Source organism: Saccopteryx leptura, chromosome X (genome assembly GCF_036850995.1).
Source record: "Saccopteryx leptura isolate mSacLep1 chromosome X, mSacLep1_pri_phased_curated, whole genome shotgun sequence".
Classification (NCBI taxonomy): domain Eukaryota; kingdom Metazoa; phylum Chordata; class Mammalia; order Chiroptera; family Emballonuridae; genus Saccopteryx; species Saccopteryx leptura.
Window position 1 is genome coordinate 29,238,251 of NC_089516.1, and position 26,463 is coordinate 29,264,713.

A 26,463-nucleotide genomic window follows, 5' to 3' on the forward strand; every position below is an offset into this window, starting at 1 on the left:
GATGGGCTTTTTGGTTGTTTCCATGTCCTGGCCACTGTGAACAATGCTGCAATAAACATGGGGCTGCATGTGTCTTTACGTATCAATGTTTCTGAGTTTTTGGGATATATACCCAGTAGAGGGATTGCTGGGTCATAAGGTAGTTCTATTTTCAGTTTTTTGAGGAACCACCATACTTTCTTCCATAATGGTTGTACTACTTTACATTCCCACCAACAGTGTATGAGGGTTCCTTTTTCTCCACAGCCTCTCCAACATTTGCTGTTACCTGACTTGCTAATAACAGCTAATCGAACAGGTGTGAGGTGGTATCTCATTGCCGTTTTGATTTGCATTTCTCTAATAGCTAAAGAAGATGAGCATCTTTTCATATATCTGTTGGCCATTTGTATTTCTTCCTGGGAGAAGTGTCTATTCATATCCTCTTCCCATTTTTTTATTGGATTGTTTGTTTGTTTGTTGTTGAGTTTTATGAGTTCTTTGTATATTTTGGATATTAGGCCCTTATCTGAGCTGTTGTTTGAAAAAATCATTTCCCATTTAGTTGGCTTTCTGTTTATTTTGTTATCAGTTTCTCTTGCTGAGCAAAAACTTCTTAGTCTGATGTAGTCCCATTCATTAATTTTTGCCTTCACTTCTCTTGCCATTGGAGTCAAATTCATAAAATGCTCTTTAAAACCCAGGTCCCTGAGTTGAGTACCTATGTCTTCTTCTATGTACTTAATTGTTTCAGGTCTTATGTTTAGATCTTTGATCCATTTTGAGTTAATTTTTGTACAGGGGGAGAGACTGTAGTCCAGTTTCATTCTTTTGCATGTGGCTTTCCAGTTTTCCCAGCACCATTTATTGAAGAGGCTTTCTTTTCTCCATTGTGTGTTGTTGGCCCCTTTATCAAAAATTATTTGACTATATATATGTGGTTTTATTTCTGGACTTTCTATTCTGTTCCATTGGTCTGAGTGTCTATTTTTCTGCCAATACCATGCTGTTTTGATTGTCGTGGCCCTATAATAGAGTTTGAAGTCAGGTATTGAAATGCCCCCAGCTTCATTCTTTTTCTTTAGGATTGCTTTGGCTATTCGGGGTTTTTTATAGTTCCATATAAATCTGATGATTTTTTGCTCTATTTCTTTTAAAAATGTCATTGGAAGTTTGATGGGAATTGCATTAAATTTGTATATTGCTTTGGGTAATATAGCCATCTTGATTATATTTATTCTTCCTAGCCAAGAACAAGGTATATTCTTCCATCTCATTATATCTTTTTCGATTTCCCTTAACAATGGTTTATAGTTTTCATTATATAAGTCTTTTACATTCTTTGTTATGTTTATTCCTAAGTATTTTATTTTTTTTGTTGCAATCGTGAAGGGGATTGTTCTTTTGAGTTCCTTCTCAGTTGTTTCATTGTTGGCATATAGAAAGGCTATTGACTTCTGTATGTTAATTTTGTATCCTGCGACCTTACTGTATTGGCTTATTGTTTCTAGTAGTCTTTTTGTGGATTCTTTGGGGTTTTCGATGTATAGTATCATATCATCTGCAAAAAGTGATACCTTTACTTCTTCTTTTCCGATATGGATGCCTTTTATTTCTTTGTCTTGTCTGATTGCTCTGGCTAGAACCTCTAGTACCACATTAAATAAGAGTGGAGAGAGTGGACAACCCTGTCTTGTTCCTGATTTAAGGGGGAAAGCCTTCAGTTTAGTGCCATTTAATATGATGTTAGCTGATGGTTTATCATATATGGCCTTTATCATGTTGAGATATTTTCCTTCTATACCCATTTTGTTGAGAGTCTTAAACATAAAATTGTGTTGTATTTTATCGAAAGCCTTTTCTGCGTCTATTGATAAGATCATGTGGTTTTTGTTCTTTGTTTTGTTGATATGGTGTATTACATTAACCGTTTTACGTATGTTGAACCATCCTTGAGATTCTGGGATGAATCCCACTTGATCATGATGTATTATTTTTTTAATATGTTGTTGTATTCGATTTGCTAGTATTTTGTTTAGTATTTTAGCATCTGTATTCATTAGAGATATTGGTCTGTAGTTTTCTTTTTTTGTGCCATCCTTGCCTGGTTTTGGTATGAGGGTTATGTTGGCTTCGTAAAATGTGTTTGGAAGTATTGCTTCTTCTTCAATTTTTTGGAAGACTTTGAGTAGAATAGGAACCAAGTCTTCTTTGAATGTTTGATAAAATTCGCTGGTATAGCCATCAGGGCCTGGACTTTTATTTTTGGGGAGGTTTTTAATGGTTTTTTCTATTTCTTCTCTACTGATAGGTCTGTTTAGGCTTTCTGCTTCTTCTTGACTCAGTCTAGGAAGGTTGTATTGTTCTAGGAATTTATCCATTTCTTCTAGGTTGTTGAATTTAGTACCATAAAGTTTTTCATAGTATTCTACAATAATTCTTTGTATATCTATGGTGTCCGTGGTGATTTCTCCTCTTTCATTTTGGATTTTGTTTATATGAGTTCTTTCTCTTTTTTCCTTGGTAAGTCTTGCCAAGGGTTTGTCAATTTTGTTGATCTTTTCAAAGAACCAGCTCCTTGTTCTATTAATTTTTTCTATAGTTTTTCTGTTCTCTAATTCATTTATTTCTGCTCTGATTTTTATTATCTCCTTTCTTCGACTGGTTTTGGGTTGTCTTTGTTCTTCTTTTTCTAGTTCCTTAAGGTGGGAAGTTAAGTGGTTCACTTGGGCTCTCTCTTGTTTGTTCATATATGCCTGAAGTGATATGAACTTCCCTCTTATCACTGCTTTTGCTGCATCCCATAGATTCTGATATGTCGTATTGTCATTTTCATTAGTCTGTATATATCTTTTGATCTCTGCACTTATTTCTTCTTTGACCCATTCATTTTTTAAAAGTATGTTGTTTAGTTTCCACATTTTTGTGGGATTTTTTTCCTCTTTTTTGCAGTTGAATTCTAGTTTCAAGGCTTTATGATCAGAAAATATGCTTGGTACAACTTCAATTTTTCTGAATTTGCTGATGTTGTTTTTGTGGCCCAACATATGGTCAATTCTTGAGAATGATCCATGTACACTGGAGAAAAATGTATACTCAGTCACTTTGGGATGAAATGCCCTGTAGATGTCTATCATATCCAGGTGCTCTAGTGTTTTGTTTAAGGCCACTATGTCTTTGTTGATTCTCTGTTTGGATGACCGATCTAGAGCCGTCAGTGGTGTATTGAGGTCTCCAAGTATGATTGTGTTTTTGTCAGTTTTTGTTTTAAGATCAATAAGTAGCTGTCTTATATATTTTGGTGCTCCTTGGATTGGTGCATATATATTAAGAATTGTTATGTCTTCTTGATTCAGTGTCCCCTTAGCCATTATGAAATGGCCATTTTTGTCTCTGAGTACTTTTCCTGTCTTGTAGTCAGCATTATCTGATATGAGTATTGCTACACCTGCTTTTTTTTGGATGTTATTTGCTTGGAGTATTGTTTTCCAGCCTTTCACTTTGAATTTGTTTTTATCCTTGTTACTTAGATGAGTTTCCTGTAGGCAGCATACAGTTGGATTTTCTTTTTTAATCCATTCTGCTACTCTGTGCCTTTTTATTGGTGAGTTTAATCCGTTTACATTTAGTGTAATTATTGATACTTGTGAGTTCCCTATTGCCATTTTATATCTTGCTTTCTGTTAGTTTTGTGTCTTGTTTGATCCTTCTCTTTTGTTTTTCTATCTTTTGTTTTTATTTGGTTGTATTCCATACATCTTTCCACTGTTGCTATCTTTTTTATCTCATGTGCTTCTGTGGTGGTTTTTTCAATGATGGTTACCTTTGAATAATGAAAAGGGTCCCTACCCTGTTCATTGTAGCGAACTATTTTGTGAGTACTTTTGCACTCCATCGTCCTTTGCTACTGTTAATCTCCATCTTCTCCCCCTCTTTCTTTTTGTTGTTGTCACAGTTTAAATTTGGTTTTATTGTGTTCTTCTTGGAGCTTTTACTTGTGGCTCTGTTTTTTTTTGTTCTTTGTATCTGATTGGAGAACCCCCTTTAGTAATTCCTGGAGTGGGGGTTTTCTGATGATAAATTCCCTCATCTTTTCTGTATCTGTGAATGTTTTTATTTCTCCTTCATATTTGAAGGATAGCTTTGATGGGTATAATATTCGTGGCTGAAAGTTCCTCTCTTTCAGGACTTTAAATATAGGGGTCCACTCTCTTCTAGTTTGTAGAGTTTCTGCTGAGAAATCTGATGATAATCTAATGGGCCTTCCTTTATATGTTGTATTCTTCTTTTCCCTGGCTGCCTTGAGAATTTTTTCTTTGCTGTTGGTTTGTGTCAATTTCATTATGATATGCCTTGGAGTAGGTTTGTTGGGGTTAAGAAAACTTGGAGTTCTGTTTGCTTCTTGAACTTGAGGCTTTAGTTCTTTCCACAGGCTTGGGAAGTTCTCATCTATTATTTGTTTGAGTATGTTCTCCATTCCATTTTCTCTCTCTTCTCCCTCTGATATACCTATTATTCTTATGTTATTCTTTTTGATGGAGTCAGATAATTCTTGTAGGGCTATCTCATTTTTTTTAATTTTTGAGTCTCTTTCTTCTTCTCTCTGTTGTGCCTCAAGTTGCTTGTCTTCTATTTCACTAATCCTCTCTTCTATCTGACCTGTTCTATTAGCTAAGCTTGTTACTTCGTTTTTCAGCTCGTGAATTGAGTTTTTCATCTCTGTTTGATTTGTTTTTATAGTTTCAATTTCCTTGGACATATATTCTTTGTGTTCATTGAGTTGTTTTCTGAGCTCCCTAAATTGCCTTTCTGTGTTTTCTTGTATATCTCGGAGGATTTTTAGGATTTCTATCTTGAATTCTCTGTCATTTAGCTCCAAGGTTTCCAATATATTAAATTTTTTCTCCATAGATTTTTCCTCATCTAGCTGTGTTACCTCTCTTTCTTTTGTATCCATGATATTCGATTTTCTCTTCCTTAATGGCATCTGAGGGTGGTTTTGTTGATAGTATTAATGAGATTTAATAAAGAATAAAAAGTTTAAAAAAATAATAAAAAAAAATCGAAAAGAGTTGTTTTTTTTAAAAAAAAAAATTAATAATGAAATAAAGAAAAATAAAATAAAATAAAAATTTAAAAAAAAAAAAAAAAGGGAATTATTCCCCTCCTCCTTTTTTCCTCTCCTCTCCTCTCCCCTCTTTCTTGATAAAATCTTGTGGTGGACTGTGAATTATAACAAACAATGCCTGTGATGGAGGGCCTGAATTGGGGAAAAGTAATAAAGGGGCAAAAAAAAAAAAAAAAAAAAAAAAGAAAAAAGAAAAAAAAGAGCGTATGGACCCACAAAAAGCAAATAAGGAAAAAATTTGGGTCAAGAATAAAATGATTTGCTTTTAGGTGTTGGTTGTCTAAGAGTTATGATGAGAGGATTAAGAGGAAAACGGAAAAATGGGGGGACAAATTAAAAAATTACTATTGTATTTAGTGGAACAAGAACTAGATAATATGGAGAGCCAGGGATGGGAGCACTGCTAGTGAGTTAAAAAGGTGAAGTAAAAACCCCCCAAAATGCCACAAACATAAGTTTGAGTCCCAGATAAGATAATTTGTTTGTTATTCAGGTTTGAATGAGAGGAGATGTAAAGGAGAAAGGAAGAAACTAATATAGAGGGAGAAAAGAAAGAGAGAGAGAGAGAGAAAAAAAGAGGGAACCACTAAAAGAAGAAAAAAGAAAGGAGAGAGAGAGAGAGAGAGAGAGAGTTAAGGGTTTTGGAGTGCAACCCTCATAGAGAGAAAGGAAGAGAAGAGAAAAGATAATGGGAGATGTAACACTTATGGGTAGTGTAGTTCAAGGAGAGGAGAGAGTAAGACCGGTAGAGAGTTAATCAGCCAAATTGGAGGAGGAAAAAAAAAAGTATCAAGAATGAAGATAAGAGAAACAAACGAACAAATATAATAAAATGGGATAGGTTATAAAGTCTGTAGATTATTCTTGATTTTGAGAAGTTATCTTCTTGCTTTTTCTTTTCTCTCCCTCTTCCTGGTCGGTGACTCTGTACCCCGGGTTTTGCCCCTTTGCCACGCTCAGGTGGAGGTTTGCAGTTGATAAGTCTCTATGGCAATGTCATGTATTGTGCTTTAGTCTCGTTGGCAGTCAAGGCTATTAGCATTTATAGGCTCCGACAGTGAGAGAGTCCGTGTTCCTGGAGCCTTTCTCCTAGTCTTTCCTTCCTCAATTAGTAGCCTGATAATCCAGGTATGGGGTTGCTGCTGCCTCTGCCTGGATAGTAAGAGGCTCAAAGAGCTGGCAACTCCCCACTCTATTTCCACTCAGCACAGGGCTCTGGTTAAGGCTCAGTCAGTCAGAGCTGCTAGCATAATCAGGCGGGCTTTCCACCCACTCACAGACCTCTGGCTCTGCCACTCTGTCCGGTAACACAAGCGGGTGCCCACTTCCGGGGCGCTTGGAGAAAACTCTCACTCACTGGCTGCGCGCGCAGACCAGGATATCCGGCCAGCAGTCTCACGCTCTGAGTGAAACCCCCGACCGCAGGGAAAAGTTGCAGCGTTGGAATTGAGTCTCGCTCCGTCCCCGTGCGCGGCTTTTGCAAGGCGCTGGGGCGGCCCGAGATTCCGCTTTGGCCCACACAAAGGCCCCTGACTCTGCTCCTCTGTGCGATGACACGGGCGCGCACTGCCGAGGCACTCAGAGGAATCGCTCACTCCTTATCTGCGCGCGCAAACCAGGATATGAGGCCGGCCGCTTTCCCTCTGAGTGAAACACCCTCGGCAAGGAAAATCTCCACCATTGGAATTAGTTCTCACTCCCTCCCGTGCGTGGCTTTCCCAGGGCGCTGGGGCTGCCCAGAGACTCTGCCCTCGGCCCACAGAAAGGCCTCTGACCCTGCCTCTCCGTGGGGCAACACGGGCACTGACTCCCGGGGCCTAGGAAGAAATCTCTCGCCCACTAACTGCGCACCAACCAGGAGACCGGGTAAAATGTCCGCGCCGCTTGTCTTTCTTTGTTTGGGTTTGGCGCGAGTGTTAGCTTGTATTGCCCGGGTTGCCACAGGATCAGATTTTCCTCGGCTTGGATCTCCGTGCCACAGCCTGGTTCGGCCGTTTGTATTCACCCCCTTTGCCCGCCTCAGTTTCTATATTCACAGTTACCAGAGAAAGCCGCCCTGTTTAGGTTAGTGAGGAAGGCGGAGCATTTCTTACTCCCTATTTCCTTCGGGGTTTGGTTATATATTTAGCCAATTTTTCACTCAGTCATACCTTTGGGTGTATTGCGAAGCATCTGGAAGCTCCAAGTATAGGTTTTTCTGTTTCTGGTTGAAGATCTTGTTGAGTTTTGGGGGAGATTTATCGGTATCGCTTCCTACCCCGCCATTACTCTGACTATTCTTTTCATTCCACTCATTTCTTTCTCATTTACAACAATTTTATTTTACAAAGGTCATTTGGAAGCTTACAGTTGGTGATTTTACTGTTGATGTTTAGCATAATTTCATTTAGGTCAGAGACCATCCTCTTTGAAACTTTTTGCACTTGTTTATTGGCTATTGCTTATTTAGTTTTTAAATATTCAACTTGAAAATGTTGTGTAGTTTTAGTTATTGAAATTTGTTTTTCATGTGTGTACATTTACACTGTTTGATCATTGTACTCATTAAATAATTTATATGCTTATTGATTTTTAAATTATTACTAGAATAAAGTTGTTCAAGTCTCTACCTTCATTTGTATATTTGGCTACTTCTTTTTAATTCAGTCAATTTTATTTTATTTTAGTTTTCCATTTTAGAGAGGAGAGAGAGAGAAGAGGGAAAGAGTGGGGGGCAGGGGAAGGAAGCATCAACTCTCATCTGTGCCTTGACTGGGCAAGTCCAGGATTTTGAACCAGCGACCTCAGCATTCCAGGTCAACACTTTATTCACTGCCTACCAAAGGCTGGGCTAATTCAGTCAATTTTGCATTATATATTTTGAGCTATACTAAGTGGATTCAAATGTACAATTGTACCATCTTTGTGATGGATTGAAATTTTTTTTTGCCTAGTGAATATCTTTCTTTATACTTAGAATGCTTTGTTCCTGAAATGCTAAGCTATCTTGTATTAATATCAATACTTCACTTCTGGTTAACATTTGCACTTTTACATAAATCTTTTCAGTTCCTATGTCTTTTGTTATGTCTCTTTTGATGCACATCTTCAGCATGTTTCATATTTTTCTCTCCATCTTTGTTTTTTAATTTGAGTTTACGGTTTACATAAACTCAATGTAATTATGTAAATTTGAATAAAATCTACAATATTATAAAGCTCTATTTCTGTCTATTCTTTGTTCCCTTTTTCTCCTTTGTTTGCCTTCCTCTGAATTGATTAAACATTGTTTTCTTATTTCATGATTCATTGTCTACTAGCTTAGAAATTAAATACACATTTAAAATTTTTTAATGATTACCTTAGACAATACAGCATACATTCTTAAGTTATTAAATTCTTGTACTAATTAATTTAATCTTCCTTTTCATTGTGGCAGGTATATATGGTATTTAGGTTTATTTTCTCTCTTCCTATCATATGCTATTGTTTTGTATTGTAATTATATATATATATATATATATATATATATATATATATATATATATATATACACATACACACACACCTCAGATAATTTTAATCAGCACCATTTACCAATTTTATTGTTATTCATTCTTTTTGCATTTTTGGTCTTTAGTGTAAGGTGATTTTTTTTTCCCTTTCAAATAATTATCTTTAAATGTTTTAATTAAGGTATTTTGTTAACAAATTTTTGTATTTGTTTCTAAAAATAAGTATATTTTTTACTTTTACTGCTTTGAAAATATTATCTTTTGGTGCACTTTTAAGATTTGATCTTTATATTTGGTTTTCAGGAGCTTCACTCTGATATGCCTAGAAAAGTTTTCTTTGTAGTTATTTTTACTGGTGTTTCTAGTAAATTTTTCATTGTGGTTTGAATTTTTTGGTCAATTTTGAAAAGTTGTGAGCAATGTTCTTTATTTTTTTTAAAAAAGTAATTGAATTTATTGGTGTGACACTGCTTAACCTAATTATACAGGTTTCAGGTGCCCAATTCTACAACACATCTCTGCACCCTGTATTGTTTGTTCACCCCCATAAGTCAGGTCTTCGTCCATCACCATTCTTCCCCTTATTCCCTCCTCCATCTTCCCCACACAGTCAACACTCACCACACTGTTGTTCAAGTGCATGATTTTAAGTCATATGATGATGTTAATGTTCTTCATCATGAAATTATTTTTTCTTTATTGCTAACTTCAGGATATATTAGCTTTATTATGTACATTACTTATGAGGAAGCTGAAGAAAGAAAGGTCAAGTTACCTTCATAAAGTCAGAGTAAGTGGCAGAGCCAGGGTCTGAGCAGTGGTAGTTAAACCATTACCTAAAACAATGTTCTTTCTCCTATAATATGTGACACAGAACTGCTAGCTAGCAAACTGGTTAACTGTCATTCAAATTCATCCCTCGAGTACTTTTTATTTATCAGTCAAAGCTAGTGACAGATTTGTGACTGATTGCTATGAAACAAATAGTATAGTATTAGATATTTGATATTCTGTAGGCAGTAAAATTGGTAGTGATTTTTTTACTCCATTTAAAAATTAGCATATATCACAACTTGGTGCAGGAGGTGTCAGAAAATAAAGATTGCATTGTCCTGTGTAAAGAACAGAGAAATAGCCCTGTCCATATAGCTTGGTTGGTTAGAGCAGTGGTAGTCAACCTGATTCCTACCACCCACTAGTGGGTGTTCCAGCTTTCATGGTGGGCGGTAGCAGAGCAACCAAAGTATAAATAAAAAGATAGATTTAACTATAGTAAGTTGTTTTATAAAGATTTATTCTGCCAAACTGAAAATCCGGCATAAAGTACTTGGTAAGTAATTATTATTATATACTTTAACTTGCTATAACTCTGCTTTATAAATTTTATAAAGTAAAGTTACTTCCCTACTTTATAAATCACCATTACTGTGGAACCGGTGGGCAGTTAGAAAATTTTACTACTAACAGAGATACAAAAGTGGGTGGTAGGTATAAAAAGGTTGACTACCAGAGCATCGACCTGATACACAAAGGTTACAAGTTTGATGCCTGGTCAAAGCATGTACAGGCACAGGTAGATATTTCTCTCTCTTTAAAATCAATACATAAATTAAAACATGAAATATGTTCTTTAAAAAAAATAAAGGAAGAACAGAGTCATTCATAGGAACAATAGATCCCTGGGATTAATATTTCAAATGAGAATCCCTCCTCATGAGGCCAATGTACAAGATGTGCCCTTCCAAGTATTAAAATACAGATGTTGAGAAAATGATAAATTTATCTTTGTATAAATGTGTGATGAATGTTTGAAATATATCTGGGAAACTATCATAGGCATTGCTGTCTTTAATTTATAGCATACAAAATTGAGTTAAGGTAATTACACAGCTAGCAGGAGATGGGTCCAAGATTTAACTCCTATAATGTTTATCCAAAGCACTTATATTTTCTATTTAGAATCTAATCTTTCAGAATTGACAATTGCAACATTAGATAATACGTGTCTTAAGATGCTGGAAATGTCTGGGGTTATTTTAAACATCTAAATTTACTAACGAAGGGTAGCTAAATAAGTGAATTTGGTAATTACTTTTTTTTTTATTTGGAATAGAATTTTATTTAATCATTGAACATTTTTTCCATAACATCATTTCTTGAGATTTAAAGGAATTTTTAAACTCGTTTTCCCATAGCGATGTGTGTAAAATGTATGCCTTGGCATCGGTGCCATTAAACCAAAGAAAATCCAGAGCACATGACTCCTTGAGGTACACGAAAACCATCTATGATGTGATCCGCAACTTGAGTGGGAGAATGCCTGAAGGAATTGCACCTGGTCAGTCTCTCCCGATGAATTGTCATCAAAGGGTGATTAAACTTTATATGCAATATTCTTCACTTCTACATTTTTTAAGGTAAGAACATGAATGTGCTAATTTAAAAAATGTAATTATGGCTTATATAGGTAGATAAATAAGAAGATGGGTAGATAGGTAGCTGGATAAATTTTGATATTATTTGCTTTTTTTAAAAGAAAATATTTACTAAGTTTCTACACTATACATAACCCTGTAATATATACCTTTGAAAAATAATAGCAAATAAGCATTTCATGACTTACTGAATTTAGAATCTAAGGCATCATTTTCAAACTTTATCATGCATCCAGATCATTGGGATGACATGGTGAACATGTTGCTGGCCCTTACACACTGAGTGTATGATGCGAATTTGCATTTCTAACATGTTTCAAGTGATACTATATTTCTGCTCCATGCCTTCATTTTGAGAATCCTCATATAAGTCAAGTATAAATCTATTGAACAAAAGAAGGGTGAAACCAATAATTTATTCTTCCAGTTACTGTTAGCATAATCTCAAGTTATGGACACTGTGAACTTTTGGTCTGTGTGGTTAAAGCCTTTTAATATTAAAATAATGAGCAGGTGAAATTTTCCATAAAAGCTTGATAGGAGATATAGGAAAAATACCATAGTGTCTGTTCCTCTGCACTGTTCCAATGGCAAGTGGTCAAGAAATGGGAAGACAGAGCTCAGTCAAACTGTAAGGGAGTGGTGCTAAATATCTAGCACTTCTTCTGCCTACATTTGTAGTATCCGTGTCTAGTGGGACTCCCCACATTCATAGGCAGTGTTATTGCTCCATCTTCTATGCTCCTATATCCCTAAAATAGTATTTGTTACGTGAAATTATATATGCATTAAGGTTAATATATTTTGAAGTATATTGCCATGTATTTATATCTAGCTTATTTGTGTATGCAATCTACCCCATAGTTGACCAGAGATATTCATCTACCTTCGCAGGAGTGGGGAAAGAGTATAAGAAGAGGACACATATAGCAGGAATGCCAATTAAAGATTTGGTGTTCAGTTTTTAGATTTCTAGATCAGACTTTTTCAGTCCCTAGCAATACTTTGATCTTAAACATTAGAAATGGCACTAAACAAAAATATTTTTCTTCCTTTCTTAGATTCCTGTTATCATGCTTATAGGCAAAGCTAACTTAAGTTTCTTGTCACTTAGAACTAGAAGTGTTTACGTTACTGAGGGTGCTTGAATGAGGACACACGCAGCCTGTTATTGTGGATGCTGAGTTGACAAATAAAAAAGGCAGAGGGTAGCTGGCTCTGAAGCCACAATATGAATGACAAATGTATGAGGACTGAGCAGTGGCCAAGTCAGTTATGAGGAATTTCTTGGTCTTTGATGGAGTTAAGAGAAGAGATACAGGATTCTCAGCTCAGGTTCAGCAGCAAATGCCCACATGGCAACTTGGCTTCAGGCAGAGAGGAGGCATTCTAAAGAGACTGAGCATCCAGAAACGTAGTCACAGACCTTCATACACAGATATGTGTCCCTCTCACCTATCTCATGTAACCCAAATGCAGGGATGATCCATGTCCCGTGACGCTCTATACAATTTAGAGATTCCTCCTTTATAAGATAATATCAAATTAAAATAAAGTAGATACATGTCTTCAGAAGTGACTCATGAACGTGAGGAAACGTGAAGTTGAAGCTTTATTTATTTAACAATAAATCTTCCTCTTCCCAGATGCCACCTGGTGGTGGGTAGAGGTCTGAAATTTTGATTATTTATCCCAGAGAACAGTACCCTAAAGAGACTGCACTGGTCAGAAGAGACTAAGATCTGTGAAGACTCAAGTCTGCACTCTCTTTCTGTTCCTCTCTACCCAGTCTGGGTGGGAGAATAAGAAAGATTCTAACATTTAAGGAAAATAGCACACCACTGACTCATTCATGGGTCTGGTTACCCCACTAGTTTTGAGTTTGTGAGCATGTGAGGGAAGAAGCCACATCTCATTCTTCTGGTATCTCTTGACACCCAGGGTCATTGATAGCACAGAATGGGTCTAGTGCTCATTAAATATTTCTTAACATTTTTTTTCACAGAGCTTTTCTTTTTGAGTTCCTGTGCTAAAAGGAATAAAACTTTGAAATCGAGTCTGAGAACAGTCTAAAAGGGATGAGGAAAATTTTGTGAAATATAAAATTAGGGGGTAAAAGAAAAAAAAGTAAAGCATTTGTATTTTAGGAAGGAAGATGTAACCAATGAGAGATTCAAGGAGAAAATTAGTGAGGGTGCTATGAATGTTATACATTGAAATTTATAACACTAAATTATGAACTCTTAAGAATAACTTAAGGCATCTATTTCATCGTACCCGTATTAGTTTGCTAGGGCTACCATAACAAAATACCACAGACTGGGTGGCCTAAGCAATGAAAATTAATTTCTTTTTCACAGTTCTGGAGGCTAGAAGTGCAAGATCCAGGTAAAGGTAGATTGGGTTTCTTCTGAGGCCTCTCTGCTTGGCTTGCAAATGGTCACCTTCTCTCTAGTTCTTACATGGTCTTTTCTCTGTGTGCACACACCCCTGGTGTCTCTCTGTATGTCCAAATTTTTTAAACATTTATTGTATTGATTTTAGAGAGGGGGGATGATAGAGAGAGAGACAGACAGAAAGAGAGAGGGGAACATTGATCTGCTCCTGTATCTGCCCTACCGGGGATCGAACCTGCAACCTCCATACTTCAGGACAGTGCTCTAATCAACGGCACCATCTGGCCAAGGCTGTCCAAATTTCATCTTGAAAGCACCAGTTAGTTTGGATTAGGGACCACTCTAAAGGCCTCTTTTTACCCTAATCGTTGTCTTAAAGGCTGTAACTCCAAATAGTCACATTTTGAAGTACTGACGGTTAGGGATTCAACATATGAGTTTCCAGGGAACACAGTTCAGCCCTTAACAATTTCATATGTTTTGCAAGACAGAAAATATGTCAATTGCTTGTTAGATTTTTATTTTCATTACAGAGACAAAGTGAGAGTCAGAGAGAGAGAGAGAGATAGGGACAGACAGACAGGAACGGAGAGAGATGAGAAGCATCAATCATCAGTTTTTCATTGAGGCTCCTTAGTTGTTCATTGATTGCTTTCTCATATGTGCCTTGACCATGGGGCCACAGCAGACCAAGTAAACCCTTTGCTCAAGCCAGTGACCTTGAGTCCAAGATGGTGAGCTTTTGCTCAAACCAGATGAGCCCATGCTCAAACTGGAGACCTCGGGGTCTCGAACCTGGGTCCTCCACATCCCAGTTCGATGCTCTATCCACTGTGCCACCACCTGGTCAGGCGGTTGTTAGATTTTATAGTAAATTTTGTTTTGCTATATGCAAAATAATATGCATACTGTTTCCTGTGTTGGACTAAATTGTGTTCACCCAAAGTTCACATGTTGAAGTACTATCCCTCAATTTGACTTTTTTGGAGGTAAGACATTAAGGATGTAATTAGGTTGGTGATATCATAGAGGTTGATCTTGAAGCCAATAAGACTGGCACTTTTATAAAAAGAACAGACACCAGGGATCCCCCCAACCCCGTGGGAGCACAGAGAAAAGGTCACGTGAGGACACAGTAAAAAGGCATCCATCTACAAACCTGGAGGAAAGATCTCATCAGAATCCAAATTTTCAGACACCTTGTCCTTGGACTTTTTGCCTCCAGAACTGTGAGAAAATAAATTTCTCTTGTTAATCTACAGCCAGGCGTCCCCAAACTACGGCCTGCGGGCCACATTTATCTGGCCCCCCACCACATTTCCGGAAGGGGCACCTCTTTTATTGGTTGTCAGTGAGAGGAGCACTGTATGTGGTGGCCCTCCAACCGTCTGAGGGACAGTGAACTGGCCCCCTGTGTAAAAAGTTTGGGGACCCCCTGACAGTCTGTGGTATTCTATTATGGCAGCATGAGCAGATTAATACAGTATCTAATATCTTCTGAAAGAACTTGATTCATTTATAATATATATAATATGTGATTATATTTAAAAATAATATTTAAATCAAATATAAATATTTGCATTATAATATAATTTTTTCAATGTATTCTTTTCATGATGTGATGAATTTTTATTGAAAAAATTAATTTTTTTGATTTATAATATCCATAATATAAAGCTAAAACAAGCAAAATGTAAACACTGTGTACCCTACAGTGAAACTAGAAAGTAGGAGATGATGTAATATAGAGCTATGGTAACTCTTACTTCTACTTCCCCTGATATTTAAAAAAAAATTGTTCATTTACCCAAACAAATTACAATCAGGAAAAAAACAGCTTACTTCCCTTTATAAGTAAATTCAATTTCATGTGTGATTTTACTGTGATCTTTAATGGAATTGTGTCTAAGAAGAACAATATTTCAAAGTACATACGTGATTCTGGAAGAGCAAACTGAAGTGGGGTTAAAAGTGTGGCTTTTAAATCAGTTAGAAGATGAAGGCTTTTTTTATAGAATATATATTTTATTTTATTTATTTATTTTAGAGAAAGAAAGGGGTGGGGGGAGAGAGAGAAAAACATCAATTCGTTGTCTCCCTTATTTATGCACTCATTGGTTGAATCTTGTATGTGCCTGACCACAGTCTTGGCGTGGGGCAACTTGCGCTAACCAGTCAAGTGGCCCAGCAGGTGCAATTCTAGCTCTTTTATACTCCTGTGACTTTGCACAAGTTATTTAACCTGTTTAAGCCCCAATTTTAATATCTGTAAAATTCAGGGTTATAATTCTCAATCTTGGTTGATAAGAGAATGGAAATAATAAAATATGTAATACATGACAAATAATAAGACTGATGATGAAGAGTAATAAATTATGATTAATGGCTTTCATTTACTAAAATGTTTTCTTATAGTATTCAAATGTAATAGCCATTAGTGACATACGGAAAACTGATTTTTTTTTGGTACCACTATTACTGAAATAGAATATTTTATTTATTTTCTTTTTTTTTTAATTTATTGTGGTGACACTGGTTAACACAATTATACAGATTTCAAGTGCTCTGTTTTACAACATGTCATCTGTATACTGTGTTTTGTGTTGACCACCCAAAGTCAAGTCTTCTTTCATCACCTTTAATCCCCCCATACTTCCACTACCTTTCCCACCCCCACAACCACCACACTGTTGTTCTGGCCATGAGCTTTTTCCTTTTGATTTTTCTTTTGCTCAGTCCCTCCACCACCACCCCCGTCCCCCAACCCCATCCTTCTGAAGAGCTGTCAATATTTTTAAAAATCTGTTCTATTAGACTTAAATGTCAGTTAACAAAAAGAATACAAGAAAATAAGTATTTATCAACTCGGTCTTTTATATTTTCAGGATAAAAGGAACATTTATTTAAATTTTTATAAGTTTAAAATCAAAAGCACATGACTTTTAATTTTACCACTTTATATACTTTTTTTGTGACAGAGACAGAGAGAGGGACAGGTAGGGACAGACAGACAGTAAGGGAGAAAGATGAAAAGCATCAATTCTTCATTGTGGCTCCTTAATTGTTCATTGATTGCTTTCTCACATGTGGCTTGACTGGGTGGGCACCAGCAGAGCGAGTGACCCCTTGCTCGAGCCAGTGGCCTTGGACTCAAGCTGGTGAGCCTTGCTCAAACCAGATGAACTTGTGCTCAAGCCGGCGACCTTGGGGTTTCAGACCTAGGCCCTCTGCATCCCAGTTTGACGCTCTATCCACTATGTCACCACCTGGTCAGGCTACCCCTTCATACTCTTGATACTTGACTGATTCAATATAAAATAAATCCTTTAATTCAATAAGACAAATATTCTAATTCCAGGCCCTGGCTCGTTGGTTCAGTGGATAGAGTGTCAGCCTGGCATATGGATGTCTCAGGTTCAATCCCTGGTTAAGGCACACATGAGAAGTGACAATCTAGTTCTCTCCCCTTTCTTTCTTTCTTTCTTTCTTTCTTTCTTTCTTTCTTTCTTTCTTTCTTTCTTTCTTTCTTTCTTTCTTCCTTTCTTCCTTTCTTCCTTTCTTCCTTTCTTTCCTTTCTTTCCTTTCTTTCCTTTCTTTCCTTTCTTTCCTTTCTTTCCTTTCTTTCCTTTCTTTCCTTTCTTTCCTTTCTTTCCTTTCTTTCCTTTCTTTCCTTTCTTTCCTTTCTTTCCTTTCTTTCCTTTCTTTCCTTTCTTTCCTTTCTTTCCTTTCTTTCCTTTCTTTCCTTTCTTTCCTTTCTTTCCTTTCTTTCCTTTCTTTCCTTTCTTTCCTTTCTTTCCTTTCTTTCCTTTCTTTCCTTTCTTTCCTTTCTTTCCTTTCTTTCCTTTCTTTCCTTTCTTTCCTTTCTTTCCTTTCTTTCCTTTCTTTCCTTTCTTTCCTTTCTTTCCTTTCTTTCCTTTCTTTCCTTTCTTTCCTTTCTTTCCTTTCTTTCCTTTCTTTCCTTCCTTCCTTCCTTCCTTCCTTCCTTCCTTCCTTCCTTCCTTCCTTCCTTCCTTCCTTCCTTCCTTCCTTCCTTCCTTCCTTCCTTCCTTCCTTCCTTCCTTCCTTCCTTCCTTCCTTCCTTCCTTCCTTCCTTCCTTCCTTCCTTCCTTCCTTTCTTTCTTTCTTTCTTCCCTCCCTCCCTCCCTCCCTCCCTCCCTCCCTCCCTCCCTCCCTCCCTTCCTTTCCTTCCTGCCTTGCCTTGCCTTGCCTTGCCTTGCCTTGCCCCTGCCCCTGCCCCTGCCCCTGCCCCTGCCGCCTTGCCCTGCCCTGCCCTGCCCTGCCCTGCCGACGGGGGTTGCTGGGTGGATCCCGGTTGAGGCACATGCAAAAGTCTGTCTCTCTATCCCCTCTCCTCTCATTTAAAAAAAAAATTCTAATTCCATTCTTATTTTAGAAAGTTATTTGTGCTTTTAAAATCCAATGGCATATTAACTGTTAACAAAAGGAGAAGGGTTGGATACTTAAGTAGATCTTTCTTGTTTTTGCAATATAGAAATCAAACAGTTTTCTGATAGCATCATTACACTCTATGGTACCTGTGATTTTCATGCTACTCTGGTAGCATTGTGGTTGGTACAGCTCCAGTAGAGTTGACATTAACATGGGAAGTTTTTGTTTTGACATTTTGTGGTTTGAGGATGCAGGTATGGAAGAATGATTTTGGAATTAAATCCAAGCCCTTCCAATTTATTGCTCTTTTATCAGCAAATATATGCCTATCAGGATATGTTTGCTCTGATAAAATCCATCAACATTCAGAATGTGGCAGTCTGGTTAATAGAATTGGGTCATTAATTTAAAATGCATGCATATGTTTCATCGTGGAAATAAATATATTAAATTCAAAATGATAATAAATGTTATTAGCTTTCCCATTTAAATTTGTGACAGTGGGTGAGGCCTTTTGTACAAGTGAAATTATATTTACCTTGTGCAATTAATGAGAAAGTGTAATTTTTGTAGATAAAGTTTAGAATTTAATAACTCTTTACATCTAATTTTAATTTGTTCTACTTAAAGTAAACTTGGGAGAAATATGCAGATACAAACTCTAGAATGTAAAAGTGTAATGAAATCGATTATAAAAGTCAACACTATAAAACTACTGACCAGACATAAACTATTGACAAAACATAATTGTAAATATTATCTTAGGGGCTGATGAAATTAGGCATTCAGATATATGCAAAATAAAAAAAAGAAACAGACCTCTTGTAGGGGAGGAAAAATGTTTCCTCTTTCTTTCTAGGTTCTTGGCTAGTAAGAGATTAACAGGAGAAAACAATTTAATTACGTGCATAATAAGTACATTAGCCCCACAAAGATAGGGGACGTAAAGGCCATCAAAAAATTAAGGCTTTTATACCATTCTGAGAGAAGGAAAGGGATAGGAGTCCAGAGCTTCAAAATTGAGGGTTGGGGGGGTGTATTGGGGGAAAGGAAATGTTTGTTAAACAAGGGTTGTCCTGCTTGTCATGCAGGTAAATCCCTCAGTTTAAAAGTTATCTCTAGTAATAACTCTTTCTAGTAAGGACTTCTTTTCTAATGTGAATTTCCTCAATAAATGTAGATTTTCATTATAAAAGGCTAACTTCTACTTTGTTTTCTACTTCTCCTGTGTGTATAGTTTCTCAAACTAATCAGTATGCCAAAGAGGCATATTTTGGGGTGGTCTATTCTGCTACTCTTCACTTCATAACAGTATCTGTAAAATGCCATTAAAGAACAAAATTCAGCTGAGTAAAACTGAAAAATCTTACCGGCTTTATTCAACAATTTGTAAATCAGACAGCATCCAGTCTAGCAGATAGAAAGGAGTCCCAAAAAGCTACTATACAACGCAAGAGACTTTATGAACATCAGGGAGTGAACAAGGACATTGTACTTAGGCAATGAGGGGGGGGTGGAACGTGCCACCCCAACATGTGCCACTTTGGCGTGGGGATTGTTTTGAGCTGCAGGTGGCTGAAACCCAGCAGACTCAGGAAGAGCTTTCCTCTCTCTTAGCTGCCTCAAAAAATTTAGACAGGGGACCTGGCCCAGAAAGAGAGCTATACCAGTGATAACTTTTATCTGCTTGACAGGGCAAACATTTGTTAACCCAATATCTGCTCATCTCATCTTTCTGTAAATTGTCTTCCTCCTCTTTGAAGCCCCCCAAACCCTTACCCTCTTTTCCTCAATTACCTGACTGCCTGGGAGTTCCAGTTTTCTGTGGGGCTCCCAGAGGTTCATATTTAATTTGTTTAATCTGTCTTACATCAATTTGATTGTTAGACCAACCAAAGAGCCTACAAAGAAAGAAAGGAAACCTTTTTCTACCCCTACAGCTCAAAAACTAGATTGCTTATTTTGAAGTTACGTTCCTTTAGAGCAGGGTTCGGGAACCTACGGCTTGTGAGCCAGATGTGGCTTTTTTGATGGCTGCATCTGGCTCGCAGACAAATCTTTAATAAAAAAAGTAATAACGTTAAAAGTATAAGACATTCTCATGTATTACAATCCATTCATTTCCTACTGCTCATGTTCATGGTTGCTGGTGGCTGGAGCCAATCACAGCTGTCCTCTGGGACAACACCAAATTTTTATTGTATAATGTGTAACGTACACAGGTCGTATGCCTCTCACGGAATTACATTTTAAAATATGTGGCGTTCATGGCTCTCTCAGCCAAAAAGGTTCCCGACCCCTGCTTTAAAGGATAGCAGGGCTCTACGATCAGGCAGGCTACCTAACTAATGCTTATCAGGAAATTCTGATAGAATGGTTTAAGACTCCATTTATGGGAGAGCCAAACCATGTGATGTGAGCCTTAGCCTACACAACTCCATTTTGGGCCTGTTACCTTGTCTTTACCAATGCAAAACTGAATTTTCACGATACAGCTTCTAATGCCAGTGAAAATGTGCTTCATGTACAGTGTCATACGAAAAGCGTTTTACTGGACCTGCACTTGGAGAAGCTTAGGCTTTTGCAGCAAGATTTATTCGAGGTTGAAATAGAATGTTGCTTACAGGATTTCAGTGTCTTATTTCTGTCCATCCCTCGCACCAAGGAGGAACTCCAGTCTTGTGTTCATTAGGCCCAGTATAAAGAACAAAGTACACATATTCTGTGTCATGGTTTAGTCCTTATCAAAGTTCAGTTCAGTCCAGGCACTGCTCAAAACCTGTACTTGGGAGAGCACCTGGCTGCCAGCCACTGCAGCTGGGAGACTTCGTGAACAAACAAGCAGGGCAAGCTTTATTCCAAGCTGGGAGAGAGAGAGAGTTTTGCTAAGCCTGTGTTTATATTTTCAGGCTGGGAAGAACTAGCTTTACAAATTAACCAATCAGTTTCTTCAAAATTTCATGGACTTTCATTGATTTATCTCATTAACCAATCAGTCCTTCTTCTAGGCTAGACTGACAGGCATCTATGGCATCTATGGTGGCAATTCCATCTTCCACTACACATTTTAAAGTGACTCACTGAAATACCTTCCCCTAGCATCAGATCAGCTAGCTGCCTTGGGAAGATTCCCAGAGTGAGCCCAGAGTGCTGAAGCAATATTTTCTTCTGGTTACCCTGTATCATAGCACTTATAGTAAAAGCAGTGGCGCAATGGACTCTGAGGGAACAATAGATTCTGAAATGGGCAATTGAGCCTATGAATACTTTAGCCTTCTAACTAATTAAGCTAAATAGGATGTAGCTTCTTACTGAAGCAGGCTTTCCAAGTTTTATAAAATACAATATCCAGCTCCCTTTGCTTTCTTTCCCCATCAGTATCTATCTACTTGCTTATGTTAATACATTCTCAACTTTTTACTGATGGCCTATTCTCTGCTAGACACTGTGGAATACTCAAATGAATACCAGGTGATCTCCCTCTTCAGGAAACTCTCAGTTTAATGGTTCCCTGATAGTTTTTCCTAGGCTCTCAGCAGCATTTTATAGAAATAGTCATTTCCCCTTGAGATCCTGTCTTGGCTCTGGAGCAAGGAGGTATTTCAGTTTCTTCATATGTCTTTGTTTCACTCTCTAGGATTTCAACTTAATGGGGCATCATCTCATTGAGTCTTACATAGGCTTTAGGTTGGCTCCTCCTGCTGAGAATTAGTGTTCCATTAAAATTAGATTTTATTTAAACCTAGACTAATGTGAATGTAATGAAGAGTCATAAAAATAATGTAGATGTAGACATAAAGAGTAAAAATCAAATAGAAGGGATGAGGTTTGACTTCTAAAGAAAGGAACTTTATATGTGTGCAGCAGGATTTCTTCCGCTTGATTTGACTGGCCCAGGGCCCTGTCATCTTAACAAGTCTTCCAACCCCACTAGAGTTTCCTGTCTTACTTCTCTCTTCTTATATTCATCTGTGTTGTCTTCAAGATTTGACCTTTCAGAATCATTTTAAGGCTCTCTTCTTCTTTTTCTTTAATTCTTCCCAGTAGTTCTAGACTGCAAAGTACTGAAGGTGTTTCAAAGTTGAGTACTAGATGAGGCATTCTTCTCTGGTTATGGTGAGTGAGGTTTGATGCTTGCTAAATGAGTTATACCTAAACACCCAAATACCCTTCTGGGAAACACTCCTGCCAAAGCTGTATTACATCTGTACAGGTTCTGGTAGTGAGGAACATGCATATGAAGAGTCTGGATTAAAATATTTCAAATACTTTGACCATGAAAAATTATAAAGTATTAAACATGATAAATGTTTTTAAATGTATAAAATAATATGAATAGTTTTTGAATATATAAAATAATATATATAGGTATTTGCTGCTTTAGTTATGCTACTATAAGTTTATATAATTAAAGAGGCCACAAGTTTTGGATATTCTCTTTGGAAAAATAAGTGATGGATTCTGGTATATTGGGGGTTTTCTATATTCGGGTATATATGGTGAGAGGTATTCCATGAGCATTGGTTGACTGGTGATCTATATATCAGATGTTTTACTGTATTCAAACTTTTCTATATATTTTTAAATATAATATAACAAAAAGTGGTTAGTGGTTTGACAACAGGGGCTAAATAATTAGTTTTTCAACTTTTTTACATTTTGGGACCTGTGAAAATAGGAGAATTATTTCGGGGACTGCTAAGGCAGAAATCACCCTAAGCACAAATGAATTCAATGAAGATCATTGGGTCTGTAGTCTTTATAAAGCATCAGGGTGGTTAACTCTTTTGTTGACTGGCATGAAATTTCTGATGGACTGGTTCCAGCAGTTGAAAAACATAGGCTAAATCATAACTTTCTATATACTATTAATATATAAGTGTAAATATTGATTATTGAAGGCACTAAGTAAGATTTTTCTCATAAATCAGTTCTCTAAAGGAAACATCATATACATATTTTATTAAGGAGGATTTTTTGAAATTAATTATATAATCTTAAATAGAAAAGTTAAAATATAATAAACATTATATGACATTGAAATAATTTAATTGGAGTTGAAATACAAATGACATAAAATCATGAGTGTTATACCATAATAACTTGTTTTTTCTTTTTTAATTTCAGTACACAAGGAGCATATTTTGCTCATATACTGCCAGAATTTCTATTAGAACCAGGAGATTATAAGATATGGCATGAACTTAAAGTAAGGAAATATAATTTATCAGAACAACTGTGCAGATATTATTGAATTTACTGATTTTTGGTCTTTGCCCAAATATTTCATTTTAGAATTCTTGATTTTTTTATTGATGACGTATCCTAAGGCTTATGCCCCTCTTGATGACATATATATACTATATATTTGTATTTATCTAAAAATCTCAGTGAAGCCCTAGGTAGAAATGATCACATGGCTTTCTTAAATATATAAATAATTGCTTCTTATAGGGGATTTAGAAATGAAGAATGATGTGTGCCTATGTAAATATTTTTCTTTACGTGGCATTTTGAATATATATATATATCTCCCAAAGAAAATACTGGTTTAATTTACCCACAACTTCTCACTTCCCTTCTTTAATTTTTGATGTGGATAGGGAGAAATTAAGAAAGATGTGTATGTTGTTTTTTCAAATTATGCAATTCATTTTATGGAAATCTGTTGATAAAGGAGTATTGTTTTGAGATGTCTGAAGCCTTTGAGGCAACTCAAGTTGTGGTCACCACATGAAATGAGTAGCAGAGCTGGGGGCCAGTTCTGTAGCACTCTCCCGAGTCCCTGTAGCTTAATTCAAAGGGTTCAGAGTTCAGAATAACTTTGCATCTCATTTTGCCAATTCTGCCCCAGAGCTAGTGGGTACACTATATGAATAAAACTATGACCTCAATAAAGGGCTATGAGTTCCAGAAAGTTACCTTTGTTGATAGTTTCTATGATTGGTACATGGGAAATTAGAGATTTTGATGAATGTGTAAAAAAGATATGTAAAGGTTTTATTGAAAGAAACAACATAGGCTAAATAAGTAGTTAAAATTTTGAACTTAATATTCATCTTGCATTTTAATTAATGTTGTGATACTTTATTTTTTAAAGAATTCCAGTACAACCTCCTCTATATTTTCTGCTCTGCCTGAAGAAAAGAACGCTGTTGTTTTAAATGCGATTGAATTTGAAACCTGGAGTAAACGGGCATGGACAGATTTATTCCTTCAGATGTATAAGGTACCATTTCCCCTCTTGTTCACTGCTGGCTTTTTTTATTTGGTTAATTTACACAGATAGTACATTAGTTAAGGCATAAGTAATATTGCTATAAAAGATTTAAAACCACAGTAACTGAAGTAGAATTTTCATTTTTCTGTTTCATGGAACTGCGGTTTAGAGGTAGTACGGGTGTGTCTTCCATTCCCGTTACTGGGCTGTCATCTCTGGGTCAGTTTCGCAGAATATGAAAGAACACATAAAGAAGTAGAAGACAAGTATATACCTTTAAAGGATGTTGCTGGGAAAATGCATCCTATCGCTTTAACATTCCATTGGACAGAATTTAGTCATATAACTGCACCAGGATTTAGGAAAGTTGAGACGTATAGTCTCTAAGATTGGTACCTACAGGCATTTTCCAGTATATTAAAAGAAAGGATTAAAGAATGAATATTGAAGAAAATTATGGTTTTCACCTGTAATGCATAATAGTCTCTTGTAAAGTTATTCTGAAGAGATATTCACTAGGAATCATACAGCTGTAGGGAAGACCAGGTGTTGATGAGATTCTCCAATTGACTTCATGCCAAGGTGCATGTGTGAGTAAATTAAAATATAAATTGTGCCTTTACAACCTATATCTTTATTGCTAAAATGAGTACTGGTTTCAGTCCTGGAATCATTTCCCAGGGTTTCAAATGTGGCATTATCTCTCTTGCTCACTGAGACCAATGGGGCTTCTGCTCTATCCTCACAAAGTAAGCTGCAGGATAAGGAGTTAAAAGGAAGAAGTTAAATAGAAACAGCAAGTCATCACTCAAAGGAATAGACAAAATTAAAAGCTAGACAGTATTGCCTGGCCAGACGGTGGCGCAGTGGCTAGAGCATCGGACTGGGATGCGGAGGACCCAGGTTTAAGACCCTGAGGTCACCAGTTTTAGTGCAAGCTCATCTGGCTTGAGCAAAAAAGCTCACCAGTTTGGACCCAGGGTCGCTGGCTCGATCAAGGGGTTACTCAGTCTGCTGTAGCCCCACGGTCAAGGCACGTATGAGAAAGCAATCAATGAACAACTATGGTGCCACAACAAACAATTGATGCTTCTCATCTCTCTCCCTTCCTGTCTGTCTGTCCCTATCTATCCCTCTCTCTGACTCTCTCTCTCTCTGTCCCTGTAAAAAAAAGAAAAGCTAGATAGTATTATATGTCACAAAATGCTTGTTAAATATGATCTTGTGATAAAATGCTTTTTTAATGGGAACCCCAGTTTAGAGATGAGGAAACTAAGGTTCACAGGCCTAACTACTTTCTTCTAAGATCACTAAGATTTTGGCCATATAAAACTAGCTGATATAGGAAAAATGTATTTCTTCCTTATAGTTCTCTGCCAGGAGCCCAATGCCCTCTTGCTGCAATCTGTGCATCTAAAGCCTTCACTGAAGCCAGTCCCCCAGGCCTATCTTCTGGAGAGTTCCTTCTGCTATATGATTCTCACTTACTCGTCCTCTTCTCTCCTCCCCACCTCAAACTGCCCTGTCTCTCTTAATGGATGTCAAGGGAAGAAATCCTGATTTGTCTTGATTAATTCCCAGAAGAACATATGAGGGTGTTGGTGACTCTCAGCTAAATTTAGGGTTAGGAGAAGAATATATAATTACAAGGAGGTATGACAAACACTATGACAAGGTAAACTCAAAGAACTAAGGATGAGTGCCCATAGAGAGGAACCTAACTGTCTTGTGTCTCAGGGAAGGTTTCCTGGAAGAATATTAATTAAAACTGAGCCCTGAGAATTGATAGGTGTTTACCAGGCAAGCTGGGGCATAGTTTAGAGAGAGAGATGGGCTGATTTGTGTGAAGAATGTGTTACATGAGTTTTTTCCTAAGGCAGAGGAGATTCAGTGTGGAAATGTCTGAGGTGAGATGGAACATGGCACACTTTGTAGAATAAACACAGCGCGGCTGGGGTAAGAGCAGTGGAGCTTTGTATTTTAAAGGAATTACTGTGGTACAGAGTAGAAACTTGGGGGATGTATTTCAATGTCTGATGCTAGGAATGTTGGTGGTGGTGGGAAAGACAGACAAGTGGCAGCTTTCATAATTAGGAGTAGAACTCAGTAGGACTGACTTAGTGAATGACTAGATCTTGTGGGATATAAGAGGCAGAGAGGTGAAGGATGACAGTGGGTTTCTTGTTGGGTGACAGAATAGAATTTGACCCAATCACTGAAATATATAGAAGACAAGGGATAATAACAGTATTTTGTTGGGGCAGAGGGTGGAACAAAGTGAGAGGACATGAGTTTATTTTGGTTCTGCTGTTATTATGGTGCCTGATATGATTACCAGGTGGGTATATCCTTTAGTCAGAAAGGGATCTGGGTGGCAGCACACGTTTGAAATTCCTTACTAATGCCATGATGAAGTCATAGG

At 37.0% G+C, this 26,463-nt stretch overlaps 1 protein-coding gene across 1 annotated transcript in view; it reads left to right on the plus strand.

Annotated features, from left to right (window-relative positions):
- CFAP47 (cilia and flagella associated protein 47) overlaps positions 1–26,463 on the plus strand; it is a 390,193-nt gene that overhangs the window by 155,853 nt on the left and 207,877 nt on the right. The window contains exons 26-27 of the mRNA XM_066357757.1: positions 22,949–23,030; positions 23,922–24,050. Of these exons, the coding sequence (XP_066213854.1) occupies positions 22,949–23,030; positions 23,922–24,050 (211 nt within the window). The remainder of the gene's footprint in view (positions 1–22,948; positions 23,031–23,921; positions 24,051–26,463) is intronic.